The following is a 20,510-nucleotide window of genomic DNA, read 5'->3' as shown; positions in this document are numbered from 1 at the left end:
CTATTTTAAAACCAACAGCGAGTCTTGTACTTATTCACTCTAACTCATAATCACCGAAATAGGGATATCCTGGGGATACAAAAAAATGAATAATACACAGTCCCCAATCAAGGAATTAACAATCTAGAAGCAAATACAGACATGTGCATAACTATAATACAATATACTAAGTGCTATACTGGAAAGAGAAAAATAAGAAATACATTCAAGCGGAGAAGGAGATAGAGTCCAAAAATGTTTCCCCAAAAAAGAGTGACATTTGAATTAGTCAATCCTGTGATATGGAAGGGAGAAAAATAAGACTATTCCAGGCAGTAAGAAAAACAAAAAGAAAGGTCTAGGGGCAGAGAACATATGGCGGCTAGAGAACAGCAAGTATGCCATAAGGAAATCTGGGCTGGAACTTTTAGATAAGGAAGAACTCTTAGAAGTTTGTAAACAGGAGACTTCCTTGATCAAATTTGGTGTTAGAAAGATAACACAAGTGGGAGTACACAAAACAAACTGGAGGTGGAGAGATGATTCAGGGAAATCAATGGAGAGATACTGCAGATATACTGCTTTTAAGCGGGAAAGCACACTTAGAAATAGAAAAACAAATGGCATAGAGGTACAATCTTAACATATGACAAACCATAAGCAACACAAAAATAAGGAAAATGTTCACTCTTTAAACACTGAGATATGATTAACAAAAAGAAATATAAAGCTAAGCCCTCACATTTTCTATTAAAAAATTCTGATGAGCCAAAAAGTTTAAAAAAAAAACAATAAACCCTACAGACTAGACAAAAATAGAATAGCCTAATTAGCTGCAGATATAAGTTGAGATTTCTGATGTTAACAAAAATGATAAGATATTAGAAAAAAAATTAATGCATTTAACCACTTAGAACAAAATATTATAGAGAAAAGTATAATATAAATATAAAAAGGAAAGTAATGAAATGGTATACAATTTAACAGAGATAATTTATCCCTTCAATAAAAGTAACCAAAAATGGGAACCAGAGAGGAGGATAATTTTTTAAATTAGGAAATGACTAAATAAACCATAGCACAGTAATATAATAAGACATTATTTCTTTCAAATGTGTACACAAAATAATCATTTAAAACATTAAACAAGAAATAAAATCCACATCCTAATCACAACCATATGAAAGCTAACCATATATGGATAAGTGACAGTGAATTCGAATTTAAGAAAATACGTTGCACTATACAATTGGTGATAGTTCAAAAGCTAACAATTCTTTTTCATTTTATGTGTAGAAAATGTGCCTTATTAGTTCCAATTGATATTTTAAAATTTATTTACAAAACCATACATATTTAGATAAATGCACATTTATAATCAAGATTTACATTTCAGTTATTCATTAATAACAAAAAGTTTAATGGCTAGCCTTCCCTAAACCATCCATGTGCACCTTTTGTTGATGAAAGTTAATTCCATGAAGGAAAAAAACTATTCCCTATAGCTTTTATAAGTTAAATAATAATTTCATTAAGCGTGTATATTGAGTATAGTGTTGATTCACTTTTTTAAAACCATATGGGTTTAGCCTCCAGTGTAAAGCTGAAATGCTTCTACTGTCATAAAATTATGAAGAAACAAAATTAGGATGATTTGACATGGATATGACTCCAACTCTGTACTCTTCTGGTAAGAAACAGCACAAGTAATAAAATTTGTAATAGACAACAGTGATCAAAAGAATTCACTAAAGTGGACAGTGATTACATTAGGTCACTCAGCCAAGAATTCTGTATGTGCAAAGAACTTCATGCTTTAACAGCCACTATATAAACTCAAAGGAAATTGAAATGTCACAGTCAGGGTTTACATCAGCATATTTTTTGACATATTTTTTATTATATGCCATTAAAAGAAAATAATGCAGCAGAAAATGACTCAAGACACAGCTTAAAGGTCTTATGTCTGAATAGATAGATCCGTTTTCTGACTAGTTTGTTGCTTTTTTCTAATACGCAGTATTAAAAATTTTTAAAACACAATTAGAAAAATCAGGGATATATTTTATATAACTCACTTAAGTTCAAAATGTACAAATGAACGAGGAAGAACACAATAAACATTACCTGCATAGCACTCTTGCCCATTTTAACAACTTCAAACAACATCATGTTTTCCACTCCATTCTGCTGGTGATGACCATTCATTCGGTTTGGACCAGAAGGAGGTTTTCCTCCTCCATTTCCACCTTTGCCCTTTTCTCCTGGGCCTTTTTTGCCTTTTTTACAAGTCTGCATAAAAATACAAGTTGCTTAAGTTATATCCTTATCCTTGAGAGTTCAAAATAAAGCTACAGCAGGAGCAGCTGATAGCGTGCATAATTATAAAACACTTAAACCTGACCTAAAGGGGAGTGCCATACACATGCGTCATAATAAAATGATATGGTTGTGACAGCCTCTTTGTGGTATCAATTTTTTTAACTTATACTACCATATACCTCATGTGACACTGCAGTTAGGAGCACAGTCTCTGTAGACTGACAGACTGCATAGGTCCCAAATTTCTATTCCTGTTAGCTGAGTGATCTTGGGCAAGTTACTTAACCACACTGTGCTTCACAGAGATTTTCTAATTTGTAAAGTGAGGATAAAAGTAAAAAAACAAAAAAAGTGCCTACTTCATAGGATTGTTGCTTTAAGGTGCAGACTGTAGTGGGCAGCAAGAATAACAGAACTCTATGAAATAAGTAACTCGTAATTAGTTCAACATTTTAACTTGATGTCTACTGTTAGTCTTATAAATCATTGCAGTGCATTGACGAAGGAATTCTAAACAGTATGAATAGGTATATCAACCTCTTTCTTGTTCTGGGCCTTCCCTCCAACACTTATTTATCATGAAAGTTCAATTAACGAACACTATGGAAATGAAGCCCCTTTATAAGAAAGTTAACATTGGGTGGAGGGACTTCATAAATCAGCGAAAAGGCTGCCTACATGCCTCAGATATAAAACCCCTCCAACAGCATTTATACCTTATTATTAAAAAAAAAAGTCACTCCCCAACTCGGAGTCCTCATTTCTAAAATGCCAGAGTTGTATCAATATCTTTACAGGTTAGAATAGATGATTTCGAGGGTCTCTTTTAGATCTACACATTTCTATGATCTAGAGCAACAGTCAGCAAACTTTCTGTAAAGTACCAGATAGTAAATATTTTAAGGCTCTGTAGGCCACATACTGTCTTCTGTCACATATTCTTTATTTTTACTATCCTTTAAAACTGTAAATACCATTCTTAACTCGTGGGTAGTACAAAAACAGGCCATAGTTTGCAGATCCCTATCTATAGCCAGATCTACAAATTTATTTCCACTGACTGTATGTTTCTATACTTTGTTCCATAAAGGGTCCTTTCTCCTTCTTCAAGAATCTAAAACCACCCTACTCTTACGAACTACTTCAGGGGCTTCCCTGGTGGCGCAGTGGTTAAGAATCCGCCTGCCAATGCAGGGGACACGGGTTCAATCCCTGGTCCAGGAAGATCCCATATGCTGCGGAGCAACTAAGCCCGTGCACAACTACTGAGCCTGCGCTCTAGAGCCTGCAAGCCACAACTACTGAGCCCACGAGCCACAACTACTGAAGGCCACGTGCCTAGAGCCCGTGCTCCGCAGCAAGAGAAGCCACTGAGATGCCCGTGCACCACAACAAAGAGTAGCCCCTGCTCGCCGCAACTAGAGAAAGTCCATGCACAGCAATGAAGACCCAACACAGCCAAAAATAAATAAATAAAATTTATTAAAAAAGAAAAAAGACTATGAGGTAGTATACTATAGTGGATTAAGAGTATACCACCTTTCAACAGATGTGGGCTCAAATCCTTAACGACTAAGCTTCTCTAGACCTCAGTTTCCTATCTATAAAAATAAAGTTTTCTAATCTACAGTGTTGTTCAAATATTATATTAGATAACATGTAAAATTATTAGCACAGTGCATGGAACATACATAGTATAGGGTCAAAACATTATTATTGTTATAATAAATCATTGATCTGACGCCTAACACCTCATCACAACAGTGGCTACTCTATTCAGATGCCACTAAAGACTTATCCCAGCTTGCAAATTAAAGCCAAAAGCAGAGTTTCGGTTTTGAAAGATGACTGCAGAACAAGGAAAAGTGGTTTTCTAATGAATAAGCATATACTACCCACTAGAATTATGGCTGTCTTTGGATAGTCATGAGTTAACATTTGTATTCATTCACATTCTCTCCCCTCCGCCAAACTACCACTTTTTAAGGGACTAAGAATGCATACGAAATTATGAAACACATGGATTATGTGCACTCTGAAAAGATATTCCAAGGACTAGTTAAATAAATTATGTTCCATACATAAAATGGGATCCTATGACACCTTTAAAAATTACAGACAGGAAAAATTCACTGATAGGAAAGCTGCTGACAACATGCCATTAAGTTTTAAAAGCAAATGAAACAGTTTGCACAGTATGATTCCATTTAAGTAAAATTCTATGTGCATTTTTATATATAGGTGTATATATACATGTGTATGTTCATCAAAAATGTTTACATATTTAAAATGGGAAATTTTTACTTTGCTCATTGTACATTTCTGCATTATTTAGACTTTTTAAAAGTAAATGTGGATTGACATATATACACATATGTATAAAATAGATAACTAATAAGAACCTGCTGTATACACAGAGAACTCTACTTCACTTCGCTATACAGTAGAAACTAACACAACATTGTAAAACAACTATACCCCAATAAAAATAAATAAGAGAATCATCAAAAAAAAAAAAAAAGACCGAGAAAAAAAAAAAGTAAATGTGTCATGAGAAAATATAAATCCAAAATTCATTTTGGCAAAGAAAATGCTGAACAAAAGCAAGTCATCTTTTGCACAATGTATTTACACATGCACGGAGTCAAATGTACTTTCCAAAATAGCAAAATGATTTAACCATTCACTAAGTTACCCACACCTCTCAGGCTACCCACTCATACTCTAAACTTGCATTCTATTGACTCAGAACTTCACTTTGTTAGTTTTTATCCTTGACATTACTTATAAAGAGTCACTGTCAACAGTAACCCATTAGACTTAAACGCTTGTAGGTTACATTTTTAGGGTGCTTTAGAATAAGAAATTTACTGATTTGCTTTATATTGGACTACTCATGTACAAATAAAAATAAAGCCAACAGAGTATCACATTTTGCTTAGCATACTATGCTTTATAAAATAAACTACTAGAAACAATGACGTATTAATTTCAACTTATAGTAGTAGAAGTGTTCAAAGGCTTGCCATACCAGTCAGGGCAAAAAAGCATTTTTAAAAGACAACAACATCTGAGACATAACTAAAACAACTATATATAGTATATAATTATATTTATTCATATATGTATATTTATGACCGTAAGAACCAAAATAAAGACACATATTCTATACTTACTTTTCCTTTGCCTTGCTTTTGGTTTTTGCCTTCAATGTCTTCAAAATCTGTGTCAGAAGAAAAATGTGTTTCTGACTCCCTATGACAAAAAGATAAGCAATTATTTAAAACCTTCCTTAGAAATGTAGATGGAGTTTCTAAATTTTGCCATATTTTCTAAAAGAAAGGCTTGGTTAACTCATTACAAAACTATATTAGCATTAAATGTAATTAAGATGCTTTCCCAAAGCAACACATTGTAGCATATTACCAAACATTTAAAATTATATAACACAAAAACATTAATCTAAAACACAAATGTCTAAGCATGTTTTTATTTTGTTAATTTTTAACCAAAGCATAAAAAGAAAACCAGGGGCTCTCAAACTTTTAACTCTAGGAACCGTGGTGTTCTATTGGAATGGCTGGTTTCATTTTCTGATTCAAAGACCATGGTGTTCAGGTAAAACTGTATTTTAGCACTAGGTATGGGATAATCTTTATTAGGGAATTTTAGCAATATTAAGGATCTTATGACCTTTCCTATATCACACAAAAATATTCATAATCTAAGTGTAACTATACAAAACATGTATTTCTGAAAGAATATACATAAAACATTTTTACAAACTAAATCATTTGAAACAGGGTAGGGAAGTGTGCTAATTGATCAAAATCCTTTATGAAGCAAAAAGCTGTTGAGCTATAGTCAAGAAAACTGGTTCTAGTTAATACGGTACTAGGAAACTGTGTGATCTTGGACAACTGACAACCACTCTATTTTCTCATCTACAAACAATGTTTATGCAGGAAAGAATGAAATCTCTGAAGTCTCTTTAATCTCTAAAATATAGATTTATAGTTCTAAGAAACTGTCCCTCATTTTGGACTAGGAGGGGTGCTTTGTATAATCTGGATTTTCTAAGGCAAAATGGAAGTAAACCAATTTAAATACACATGTGTGATGCTTCCTATATATGTAAACATGGGTCTATCTATCTAAATAGTGGTAACAAACCCACACTTAAATGCTTAAGGCAAGGCATACTTAGTATCAATATTTGGGTCACAATGGATTTTAGAACTGAACAACACACGTAAAAGATAAAGGTTTTACCATTTTAAATGTGTAAAACTATTGTTGGTTTTGTTTAAAATAAATAGAATCAAAGTGTAAGACTATCTTTCTAAAGCTAGTCTTCTCTAACTAGATTTCTTCTATTTCCATTTTTATTGCTATAATAACCAGTTGTCCAGAGGCTGTGAGTTAGGAATACTTTATAAATCTAAAATAATGGTTAAGATGCTAGCAGGGGAAAAAAATTACTATTTATAGCACTTACCTACGAAGTTATTTAAACAATGTATTGAAGATAGTGGCAGTACTAACTATGTCCTATAATGTTGGAGGAAAAGAGCCTGTAATAAACACCATTTCCCATAGTTAATGCACCAAAAACTGAATGACTACTTAATATTAACCTTGAAACTCATGCCTCTTACATCTTAAGAAGACTGTTGTCATCAATAATCTTCCCACATGCCTATATGGCTTTGCAAAAAAAAATCTGAAAATGGTTTTAAACATCCTAGTGTGTAAGTAGTCTTCTTTCTTCCCCAAGATATCTGTGGGACACTAGCTCTCTTAGAGAGCTCAGTAAATGCTCTAAGTCTGCAATCACTAGTCTTTGCCAATATTCTGATGGCCAAAGAGTAATCAAAGGCTCAATTACATTCTTAATCCTCATCTCCAGGCTATCCCAACTAAAAGAATGAGCCACTAGAGGCTTAATTACTAACTGGAAAACCTTCTGAAGAAAACTGAAGTGAGTAAATGGGGTAAGAGCCTAAAATATCCCCAACCAGAGAAGAAATATTCTTGTGAGTCTGTCTGTCTCTAATGCTTCCTTCTGTTTTTAAGATCAAAAGAACAACAACAAAAACCTATCCTAGGTGAAATTAACATATGCTAATATGTTTACCGGGTATACTGGGGTCACCTTTTAGTGGCTGGAAACTTCATGAGCCATCCATCACATGACTGAATCTTCCACTCCTTTCTCTTTACCCTGCCCCCACCTCACATACCCAATCAAATACTGTCTATTCTACCTCCACAACATCGATTCCCTCTTATCCATTATCCTATTTCAGGCCCTAATTACTCGAGATATTCTAATGGTCAACAGTCTAGTTTATAACGCAAACCTTTTTAATTACCTCTCCTGTATTAATGTATTTGAGAAATTTCATAAGATAATTTTATAGTAGTCAAACCAAAAATTAATTTTTTTTCTCAGACTATCCCATATCTTCCCTCAAACAAAAAGAAAAACAAGAAATTTTCCTCAAGAATCTAAAAGTAGAGTCAATATAAACTGGGATTAAAATCACATTAAAAAATCATACTTTGAAATATTGGCAATATCCCAGCAGACCCTTAACACTCTGAAAATAATAAAATTATTTTAAAAATGAAAATCTATAAAACATCAAAAGCAGACACTGGCCACCATTATGTACAAGGATATCTGCTGTTTTCAAAATTTTTAGCAACCAGACTCTGTTTTTAAATCAAGTCTTATAAAGACCCTAGTATGTGGTATATGTGTGCGTAAAGTTAATGAGGTCCACGAGCAGTTTAAAGGTTCACTCTTCACTTAGGTACCTCATGAAACTGGAGCTTAGTATGAAAACCACTACTGCATATAGCAGCTCAAATTCTTTCCTACATCAAAACACCAAAGAGTAATGAGAATAAAAGCTGAATAAGGAGTATAGTAGCTTTTAAGACAAGGGTAAAGAAAATAGCTATGTTGAAGTCACTTTATGGACCAATGAGCATATAATTTGTTTCTGGGGGGTTAAAAAAAAAAGGAAAGCATGTCCTACCCTCCTACATTCGTTGTAGCCTGTCATTTGATTTTAAACAGAAATCTGACATTACATCCTGAATACTATTGCATGGTATATATTCCTTACTAATGAGAACACTTAACATTTTAAGAATTTCATGACACTCCCTTCAAAACAGTTGCTATTGTAAAACCAAGTATGGACTCAAAGAACTGAACAGCAAAAATAATAAATTTTCCAGGATCTGAATTATAAAATATACTACAAAAAAAGGCATGGAATTACTGTTACAGAACCCAATAGGCATTGATATAAACTATTTCCAAGTATGCATGCTATTTTATACTGAAACATTATATCTTCTCAAACAGAAGTAACTTTAACTGAAGTTAATACAGTTCCCATTTTGTGGAAAAAACAAGTATTTAGAAATTATCATAATATACTTACTGAAGTAGATTAAAATCAGTTGGTATTTCTGGAGCTGCTATCATTTCTTTATCATCTTCTGGAACGCCCCAATGTCAGAAATATACTCATATATTTACGTGGGTAAAATGATGGTTTGCTTCTTTCTTCTAAGACAGACAATTCCTTTAAAAGGGACAGGGGGCGGGGTGGGGGGAGAACGCCATATTTATTATAAACACACCAAAAATATTGGGAAGGGTATCTACCCCAAAACTAAATTTCCAAGTGTCTGCTAATGTGTTTTAGTAAATAAGGATTTCTTTCCCTTGCATTTGACTGCTTTTTCTAGATATGGATTTGTTACAACTGTTGTAGCCCCACGACAGTAACAACAAATACAAAGAAAGAAGCTTCTATTACAATTATTTTTTTAAATTTGTTATGATTCTCCAGCCTGGCTTAAAAAGACAGATGCCCTAACTAGGAACAGAATGTGACTTTTACTCATCCTAAAATCTTTATGACAAGTTTAAACCATAATACCAGACGCCTGAAAATTCTATAGCTTTCTGCTTATGATGTACAGTACAGTTAAAAGGAGCTAATAAAAAAAATCTAAGATATAATTTTAAAATACTTTAAAAACAGGTTCTTCTACCATAGAAGAAACATACGGTCCAAAAGCCTGGCTTATTAATAAATAACTACACTTCATGATAATACCACCTGCGTTGAACAGGAAAGGGGAAAAAACGTTAGCTCTGATCCATTCCCTCAAGGAACTTATAATCAATTTAAATACGAATCATGTCATATGGACAACAGATGAATGCCATTTGTGACCAAAGTAAGTTTGGCCATAGGAAGATGCAGTTCCTAAACAAGAGAGTGACCTAAAAGCAAATGACAAGTCTATAACAAAAAAGAGAAAATAGACTGGGTTTGAAGCTCTGAATCTTATGTATAACTTTCTTTTAAAATTTTATGCTTTTATTTCCAAGCAAATCTCATACTTGGTGGCCACCTAAAGACTAAACATATCCAATTAATAATAAATATTCAAATATCACATAGTGATGAACTTCTAATGATCTCTTCCAGCAGAGTAAACTTTATACAAGAAACTGATCATTCAATTTTTCCATTAAGTTTAAATCTCTAAAAAACATCATAAATGGCTACTAATATATAATTAATATACAAAAGTTGAAAACACTGCATTTGCTTGCTCACTCTAATTAAGCTACCATGAATAGCAAAATAATGAAGAGGAGAAACAAGAATCAGTAATATACAAATTAAGCCCTAATCAAGGGTTGTCTATACCACCACTTTGAGTTTCTTTTTTTCGGAAGAATGCTCATACTGTAAAATCTTTATTTAGATATCACTGTTAGTATAGTCTTCTCACACTAAATCATGGTCCCAGGATTGTTCCCCTCCAAGACCACTAATTGTTAATTTGGTTTTATTTTTATTGTAACCTAAGGAATTATCTAAGTAGTATATCAGAGTTCTGAGACTTGCCATCACATGTAGGATACACTCTAGCCTCCTAAAAGTCCCAACTAATTTAAAAAAGAAAACTGTTTTTTAAAAAGAAAACAATTTTGTTTTTTTAAGTGAGCTGGAGAGGTAGAGAGATAATAAGTTCTAACCAACACATCAGGTCATCTAGATGGCAAGACGGAAATAAAGAGCTTGCTGTGTCTGTCTGCCTACCTGCCCCCTCCCCTCTCTCTCTAAGCATTTTATAAAACCAAACTTGATGCATTCCTTAAATATACAGTTTTTAAGCAGACTTTAAAGATAGTTCATAAATGTATTCTACTAAAGGACATAAAGAATGAATCAGCTCTGAAAAGCAGAGAGCACTAAATAAAATAGGTACTGTATGATATACTACATTCCTCTAAATAGCACAAAATTAATTTCTAGTGTACAAGAAGTCTTGCCAGGTCAAATTATTTTTCTCAAAGTACGGCTATACTAACATGTACTTGGTAATTAGAAACCAAAGAAAACACAAAAGAAAAACAGAATTTATAAAGATATGAGTCTCCCAGACAAGGTGTCTGTATTTTAAAAAGAAATATCATGCCAGGGTCTGATAGGTTTAGAAAAAATTATTAAACTAGCCAACTCCCTATCCCAGTGAAACACCTGTTTTTAAAAGTTTCTAAATATTAAAAATCCATCTGGGCTTCCCTGGTGGCGCAGTGGTTGAGAATCTGCCTGCCAATGGAGGGGACACGGGTTCGAGCCCTGGTCTGGGAAGATCCCACATGCCGCGGAGCAACTGCGCCCATGAGCCACAATTACTGAGCCTGCGCGTCTGGAGCCTGTGCTCCGCAAGAAGAGAGGCCGCGATAGTGAGAGGCCCGTGCACCGCGATGAAGAGTGGCCCCCGCTTGCCACAACTAGAGAAAGCCCTCGCACAGAAAACGAAGACCCAACACAGCCAAAAATAAATAAAATAAATTTAAAAAAAAAATCCATCCAACCAAGTAAAAGTATCTACCATGTGCCAAATGCAGCAGTGGGCACTGGGCATACAGTAGTGAACAGGAGAGCAATGATCCTTGCCCTTATGGAACTACCTGTAACAGTAAATGTGAAAATATATTTCTAGGAAAAGGCACCTACCTCTATTGCAACCTATTATTAAACATAATATTAAATTCCATGTATCTTGAGTTTTTACTACTGTAATCATGCTCTAAATAACCAATTTGCCACCAAAACAGTTCTTCATAGCTCAAAAAAATTATATATATTTAAGTTGTTTTGTAATTTAAAGGGGTAGGGGGAACGATGGATATGTTAGCATTGGTTTGCGTTTTTTTTTCTTCAAGAATATAAACTTTATCTGCAGGAAGAACTTCGAATTTTTCCCTTTTTATTTTAAATGTCTACAGCTATACATAAATACAATTTGCTTCCCCCAAAGATTTTCATTAAAAAATTCACAAACAAGGTCTTTAAATGTACTTAATGCCATTTGACCTAAGTTGGGAATCCCCAAACTGTAAGAATACATAATGCTCAAATAAAAGTATAAGTTTAATAATCAAACTTACCACACCATTTCTGGCCTACTGTATGTAGGTTATTAATTTTTAAGAAATATGCTCAAAGATCACAAGGTGGAGCTCTCACCTAATGTCAAAGAAAAACTCTGAGATTTTTAGCATTTGTACCAATTCTCTATAACTACCATAAGAGAGTTAACATTCCAACAGCTTTGGAGGATAAAGCACAGAAATGAAATTTGCTTTAACTCTCAATCACTATTACCCTTTTAGGAAAAAATATATCCACTAACAACTAGCTTCTGCTTCTCCTTACTGAAAACTAAGCAAACACATTTATCGATAGGTTGAATAACATACTTTAAAGTAAAACCACTTCCTTAGGCTCAAGTGTGTAATACACTGCCATTAAAGATTTATTAAAATTAAAAAGTAATAGGTGATTACATATATTTTAATTCTATACCTTAAATTCAAGTAAACGCTCTCAGCAGTACTGCTTTTGATATAAACAGAGATCTAAAAGCTGAAATTTGATCACCATACTTTTCAAGTTATCTATAATGAATCTATGTTTAGGGCCTGTTACTCAGTTTAGAACCCGAGTTAACTAATTCAATAACAAAAAAACTTTCTTCTTCCACTTCTGAAAACCTGTTGGATACCTACTACTCTAGCACATAAACACAAATATATACTAAATATATATAATTATGCTTGCATCCTTAACTCCAAAAAATGACTTAATTGATTAAAATTATCCACCCATCGCCAAAACAGTAAAAATACACAAAAAACAACCCGTTATTCTTTGATATTGTTTTAAAAACTTAAAGTAATTCTGACTTCTTTTTATAAAGAAATGATTGTTTCAAAGTTCCTTTAATTCAATCCCAAGTGGTTTCAAGATAGAAAATAAAAAGCTACAAAACTAACAAGGTCCCTCAGAACCCACATGTTATTGGGGAGTGGGGGGAGCACTTAAAGTAGCTGGTGTATTAATTCTTTCCCTAAAAATGCAGAAATATTCAACTGCTAAAAGCTAGTAAATTCAGCACATATACCACACGTCACACCCTTATCTTAACACTAGCCCAAAAGGGTTACGTTCTTCTATCTATAAGGATCACATCTTGGAAATGTATAAACCCTTCTGAAATGCCACAATCATTATAACGCAAACACTTAAAAATACGAACTACTTAAATGCCCAGCCATGGATTAACTTACGGTACAAAAATGTAATTCATATTCATACACTGAAACTACATATGATGACTGTGTAGCAACATGGGTAAAGTTTGATAAGTTAAAAGCCTTATATTAGGATACAATATTAGCCAAAAAACAAAACAAAGGAAAACAGTTAACATATCAGAGTGGTGAAAATGTGGTTGATTTTTAAATTTTTAATTACGATGTTATTGTTAGTAAGAAAAAAAGTAAATTATGAGGGTGGAAATTTATTTTTCAACGTCTTCTCTTAAAATCTGAACTGAGAGGAACTACAAAACTATCTCTGCTGCTAAAACCTGATCTATTCATATTTCAGATACATAATGTCAAAAAGTTAAACATCTACAAAAAGAAACTGAGTTCTATCATAAAGTTATCTTTATTATGTTCACCTACTCAAGATTAGCAGGGAACAGAAACTTTCATATGAACTCCTGACAAGACCCAAAGGTATGTTCCTTTTATTGGCTTATCTACTTTCTTAGGAGATAGCAGACAGCAGTCTGTCATTTAGGATGAGACTGTGAAAGAAAAGGGAGACTAGTTCCTGGAGTTATTTAATCAAAACAGGAGTCACTATCATTCCATATGTCAAATGATACATGGCAACTTTGAGTACATAGGTAGGGCAAGAAATGAAAAAAGCCTTTAAAAAAGATTTCTCCTTGCTCAAAAAGATATTTTTCCTCCCTCTGTTTATCTCCCTAATTTCTGCTAACAGTCTCCTAAGTAAACGACAGGGTGAAAAGAATGACAAATCAAACAATGATCATGTATATTCAGGCCAGCAACACAATTTTAACCTAGGTGTTTCTTGATAGCATACTCACATTACACCTACCACATAAATCATTTGCAAATATATTTTCCTTTCCACAAACTAGGAAGGAGTCCTAAAGAATTTCTAATGGAAGCACCTGCTCTAGTGCAGGAACAGGTAATCTGGAGAAGGTAGGACTAGAAGAAATCTAAATACGTAAAAGAATTAATAATCCTGTCTACATTTCCTAACTAACCGTAGGAGAGGTCAAATATCTGCCCTTACAAACTTAAAAAAATACAGAAGAAAGGGAAGGCCAAAAGTAAAAAAAAAAAACTTTCTAAAATAACTAAGTAGACAAAGTGAACACACCTAATGCCACAACACTTCAAAAACAACTTTTACTTTCAGGAAAAGGGGAAGGAGCAAGCTGGGGCAGTCTACACACATCTGGCATCACTATACACTGCCAGAAACTAAGCCAGATAGAACTGGAAACATCCACCTGTTCCCCTCCTATTTTTAAATGTATGATAGTATATGCTCAGCAATCTTCCTTATTTTCTTGTCTACCCACATTCCCCAAAACTTTCCAAATGTGACTCAAGTACTAACCACAATTAGGATCACCTGGCCCAACCTACTCAGCTTGCCCCAGTTCTCGACCATCAGTTCTGATTTCTGTAGAAAATCTAGCACTCCATCGTTAACTTCACACACACAGAGTGCTACCATTTTGAGGAGGGAGGAAAGGGGGGAGATAAGAAAAGGCTTCTGCCTTATTCCTGCAGACCCACTACTCTATCACTCTGTACTCAGTTGTACCCTGTGCCTTAGTCATCCAAGGATCAATACTCTCTCTGCCTTGTTCTTGCGGTAATACATCTACCAGCTCCATCCCAGGAACTGGAATCCTGCCCCTAAACCTACCCTTAAAAAGTCTCCCTGTGTCTCTCCAGTTGCCCTAATCCAAATGCCACAATACTGTCCTCCTCTCATCTGTCTACCATACTGACACTGACTGCTGCTAGACACTGGATACCATATCATACCTGATACCATATCATACCTGATACAGTGGACATATATAAACTATCTAATTCCAAGTCTGCTACTTCCCCAGTTTGCCTAACCAGCTGCTGTTGAATAGACATTATCTGGCCCTATCACAAAATAAATATCAAAACAGGTAAATATTTGTTTTATCATATACTATCACCTCAAAAATCATACCTCAGGACTTTCCTGGTGGCGCAGTGGTTAAGAATCTGCCTGCCAACGAGGGGACACGGGTTCAAGCCCTGGTCCAGGAAGATCCCACATGCCGCGGAGCAACTAAGACCGCGAGCCACAACTACTGAGCCTGCGCTCTAGAGCCCATGAGTCACAACTCCTGAGCCCTTGAGCCACAACTACTGAAGCCCACGCGCCTAGAGCCTACGCTCCGCAACAAGAGAAGCCACCGCAATGAGAAGCCCATGCACCGCAATGAAGAGTAGCCCCCGCTCGCCGCAACTAGAGAAAGCCCGCGTGCAGCAACAAAGACCCAACGCAGCCAAAAATAAATAAATAAATACATAATCATACCTCAGTCTGCAAGGTCAACAGCTAAATCATGAATCATTTTTTAAAGTACTGTCAATGTTCACTCTTCATCTCACTTATACTTGAATATCATACTCTGAAGTTAGCCTTCTGCAATAATTTAAAGTATGTATGTGCTCCACTGACATAACTTTCTGTATGTTAAGACACGAGTAAACAGCAGCAATTACTACTGGGTGCAGTGGCTTTCGACATTTCAGAGGTGAGACAAAATTAGCTGGTATAAATGAATGTCTAGATCTGAAAATCAAATTTACATCAATGAGCTAATTTCATGTGTTAACACTTGTGTAAATGGTATTCAGCATGATATAAGCACAGTGCATCATTACCATCAAATCCACTTCACACTGGGCACCACTGGCTCACTGGCAGATTTCAATCAATAACGGTTATCAAGGCAGATTTCATAACAAAGTTGATGAAGACAGGGTAATCCCACCCAGATTTTGAGGGAAATCCAAATTTTTATTTCATATACTCTGACTGATTACACCAAAAAAACTTTCACATTTATTCACGGCACTAAAAAGTATCTAAATGAAATCTTGAGTGTTTATTAATAACTCACATGAAGATGGAGACACAATTCAGTTAATAAACAAAGTGTAAAATAAATCATTTTATAGAGGACAGTGGGAAATTTTAATCTAAAATTTAGAACTGCAGTTACTACTACCAAGCACAGTATTTTTTATTCATTTTATTATGGCAGCAAACATAACACACATGCTACATATTTAATACCTTTTTTTTTTTTTTTTTTTTTGGCTGCACCATGTGGCATGTGGGATCTTAGTTCCCCAACCAGGGATTGAACACGCAACCCCTGCAGTGGAAGCGTGGAGTCTTAACCACTGGACCACCAGGGAGGTCCTATATTTAATATTTCTTGTCTCTTCCACTTCTGATTAGGTAACACTTTATTAAAATACCTAGCATTCGCATCCACTTGATATAAACCACTAACCTTCATACTAACTAACATCCACAGTACACAATTCACAGGCTTGAATTATATTCATATTAAAGTTCAGAAATCATGTTTTCACAATAAAGTTTATGAACACAGTATAGGTACTTCCAATTTCTCATTTCAAATCTAAAAGGCTGGTAATTCTACACAACGACAATGACAGGAGGGTCACATATATGTTGTACTCCAAAATTATTTTAATTCTCTCTAAACTTAAGCTTTCCTAAATAAAGATTAAAACATGTAAATTACTTTTTAAAAACTAAATCTAAGCCAGATAAAGACACTACAAAGAACGACAGACCAATATCCCTGATGAACACCGATACAAATATCCTCAACAAAATATTAGCAAACCAAATTCAATAGCATATTAAAAGTTATTATACACCATGACCAAAGTAGGGTTTATTCCCGGAATGCAAGGCTGGTTCAACACATGAAAATCAATTACTGTAATGTACATATTAACAGAATGAAAGGCAAAAACCCCTCATGATCATCTCAACTGATACAGAGAAAGCATTTGATAAGATTCAACACCTTGGGACTTCCCTAGTGGCACAGTGGTTAAGAATCCACCTGCCAATGCAGGGGACACAGGTTCAAGCCCTGGTCCGGGAAGATCCCACATGCCGCAGAGCAACTAAATGCATGTGCCACAACTACGGAAGCCCACGCACCTAGAGCGCGTGCTCCTCAACAAGAGAAGCCACCACAATGAGAAGCCCACGCACCGCAAGAAGAGTAGCCCCCGCTCGCCGCAACTAGAGAAAGCCCGCGCGCAGCAACGAAGACCCAACACAGCCAAAAATAAATAAATAAATAAAAAGATTCAACACTTTTTCATGATAAAAACACTCAACAAACTAGACAATGAAGGAAAATACCTCAACATAATAAAGAACACTTATGAAAAGCCCGCAGCTAATATCATACCTAAAGGTAAAAGCCAAAAAGCTTTCCCTCTAAGATGAGAAACAAGGCAATGATGCCCTCTCTCTCCACTGCTATTCAACATGGTACTGGAAGTCCTATCCAAAATAATTAGGCAAGAAAAAGAAATAAAAGCCACCCATATCAGAAAAAAAGAAGCAAAATTATCTCTGTTCACGGATGATACAGTCTTACACGTAGAACACTCTAAAGATTTCACCCCCACCACCAAAAAAACTGTTACAATAAACAAATTCAGCAAATTGCAGGATATAAAGTCAACACACAAAAATCAGTTGTGCTTCTATACACTAAAAATGAACAATCCAAAAAGGAAACCATTCCATTTACAATAGCACCAAAAAGAATATTTAGGAACAAACCTAACCAACGAGGTGGAAGACTCAAACACTGAAATTTATAAAACACTGCTGAATGAAATTAAAGAAGTCACAAATAAATGGAAAGACACTCCATGTTCAGTGATTAGAAGGCTTAATATTAAGATGTCCATACTACCCAAAGCAATATACAGATTCAAAGCAATCCCTATCAAAATCCCAAGAGCCTTTTTGGGCAGAAATAGAAAAATTCCTTATAAAATTCAAGGGACTCCAAATAACCAAAACAGTTTAGGAAAAAAGGAACAAAGTTGGAGGAAACACACTTTCTGACTTCAAAATGTATCACAAAGGTGCAATACTAGCATAAAGACAGACATACAGGGCTTCCCTGGTGGCACAGTGGTTAAGAATCCGCCTGCCAATGCAGGGGACACGGGTTTGATCCCTGGTCCGGGAAGACCTCACATGCCACGGAGCAACTAAGCCGGTGAGCCACAACTACTGAGCTTGCACTCTAGAGCCCACGAGCCACAACTATGGAGTCGGCGTGCCACAACTACTGAAGCCTGAGCGCCTAGAGCCCATGCTCCACAACAAGAGAAGCCACCAAGGGGCTTCCCTGGTGGCGCAGTGGTTGAGAATCTGCCTGCTAACGCAGGGGACACGGGTTCGAGCCCTGGTCTGGGAAGATCCTACATGCCGCGGAGCAACTAGGCCCGTGAGCCACAACTACTGAGCCTGCGATCCGCAACAAGAGAGGCCACGATACTGAGAGGCCCACGCACTGTGATGAAGAGTGGCCCCTGCTCGCCGCAACTAGAGAAAGCCCTCGCACAGAAAAGAAGATCCAACACAGCCAAAAATAAATAAATAAATAAATTTTTTTAAAAAAAAAGAGAGAAGCCACCACAATGAGAAGCCCGCGCACTGCAATGAAGAGTAGCCCCTGCTCGCCACAACTAAAGAAAGCCCACACGCAGCAACAAAAGACCCAACACAGCCAAAAATAAAATAAATTAATTAATTAATTAAAAAATAAAAAGACAGACATACAGACCAATGAAATAGAATGGAGAGACCAGAAATAAACCCTTGAATACACATTCAAATGATTTTTGACAAAGGTGCCAAGACCACTCCATGGGGTTTCTCTTCAAAAAAACTGCTGCTGTGAAAACTGGATATCCACAAGCAAAAGAATGAAGTTGGATCATTCATTATCTCACACCATATACAAAAATTAATTCAAAATGGATTAAAGATCTAAATGTAAGACCTAAAACTATAAAACTCATAGAATAAAACTTAGGGGAAGAGCTTCATAACACTGGACGTGGCAATGATTTCTTGGATATGACACCAAAAGCACAAATAGACAAATGGGACTACATCAAAACTTTTACACAACAAAGGACACAACCACCAGAGTGAAAGGCAACCTACAGAATGGGAGAAAAGATTTGCAAATCATACCTGATTAGAGGTTAATATCCAGAATATACAAAGAATTCCTACAACTCAACAACAAAAAAATCAAATAACACAAATTTAAAAAGGGACAAAGCACTTGAATTGAAACCAAATCAAAACTACAATGAAATACCACTTCACACCCTCTGGGATGGCTAGAATAAAAAAGACATAACAAGTGCCTGCAAGGATGTGGAAAAAATTGAACACTTGTGCACTGTTGGTAGGACTGTAAAATTGTGCAACTGCACTGGAAAACAGTCTGGAGGTACCTCAAAAATTTTTAAATAGAACTGCCATATAATCCAGCGAATCTCCACTTCCAGGTATATATCCCAAATATTTGAAAGCTGGGTCTCCAAGAGATATCTGCACACCCATATTCATAGCAGTAAATTCACAGTAGCCAAGAGGTGGAAGCAGCCCACATGCCCATTAACAGCTGAATGGATAAACAAAATATGGCATATACATACATTGGAATATTATTCATCCTTAACAAAAAAGGAAGTCCTGTCACATGCTACAACATGGATGAACCTTCAAGACATTATTGTAAATGAAATAAGCCAGTTAGTCACAAGAAACAAATACTGTACGATCCCACTTACATGAAGTATCTAAAGTATCAAATTCATAGAAACAGAAAGTAGAATGGTAGTTACCACATTTTGCGGGGGGCAGGAAAGGGGAAGGTGTTTAATGGGTACAGAGTTTCAGAATTGCAAGATGAAAAAGTTATGGAGATCAGTTTCACAGCAATGTCAATTTACTTCACACTGCTGAACTGTCCACCTAAAAATGGTTAAGATGGTAAACTTTATGGGTTTTTTTTTACCACAATAAAATAATTTAAATTTAAACCCTTTTATCAAGCAAGTGTCTCTTGTATCAAATACTCACAAGATTTTACCAATCACTTGAGAACACCTTTCTAGTGAACAAGCATACTATACAACATAACTACTGATATCTTTTAAAATGTAATTTTATATATAAATTAAGACACTGACGATTGATATCTACACTCAGAGTACTGTATTTGTCTCCTATTTATACAGTAAAAAGGAAACAAAGCTTGTATCTTTATGGCAAAACAGTCAAAGAAATATCTAGCTTAAAAAAAAAAATCAACTCTACTTAATGCAGTGTGGTGACCTAAATGGGAAGGAAATCCAAAAAAGAGGTGATATATGTATATGTATAGCTGATTCACTTTGCTGTACAGTAGAAACTAACACAACATTGTAAAGCAACTACACTCCAATAAAAATTAATTTTTAAAAAATTGAAGTATTTGGTTAAACAATGTAAGGTAGTCTCAGCTATATCTTTACTCTGGTAAAGAGTTTAGCAGTTTCTTCTAAAAACCATACAGCTCACCACAAAAAAAAGAAATGATAATTATGTAACGGAATAGAAGTGTCA

The 20,510-nt window shown here is 35.2% G+C and overlaps 1 protein-coding gene across 3 annotated transcripts in view; it reads right to left on the bottom strand.

Annotated features, from left to right (window-relative positions):
- Positions 1-20,510, bottom strand: part of STAG2 (STAG2 cohesin complex component) — a 116,746-nt gene that overhangs the window by 66,269 nt on the left and 29,967 nt on the right. For all 3 annotated transcript variants that reach the window (XM_068532751.1, XM_068532753.1, XM_068532752.1), the window contains exons 2-4: positions 8,763-8,906; positions 5,478-5,556; positions 2,107-2,271 (exon numbers count right to left, since the gene is read on the bottom strand). In XM_068532751.1, the coding sequence (XP_068388852.1) occupies positions 2,107-2,271; positions 5,478-5,556; positions 8,763-8,806 (288 nt within the window). In that variant the 5' untranslated portion in view covers positions 8,807-8,906. The remainder of the gene's footprint in view (positions 1-2,106; positions 2,272-5,477; positions 5,557-8,762; positions 8,907-20,510) is intronic.

The sequence above is a fragment of the Eschrichtius robustus genome, chromosome X (genome assembly GCF_028021215.1).
Source record: "Eschrichtius robustus isolate mEscRob2 chromosome X, mEscRob2.pri, whole genome shotgun sequence".
NCBI classification, from domain to species: Eukaryota; Metazoa; Chordata; class Mammalia; order Artiodactyla; family Eschrichtiidae; genus Eschrichtius; species Eschrichtius robustus.
The sequence above is the reverse complement of the archived record's forward strand: the minus strand, read 5'-3'. Positions and strand labels throughout refer to the sequence as shown.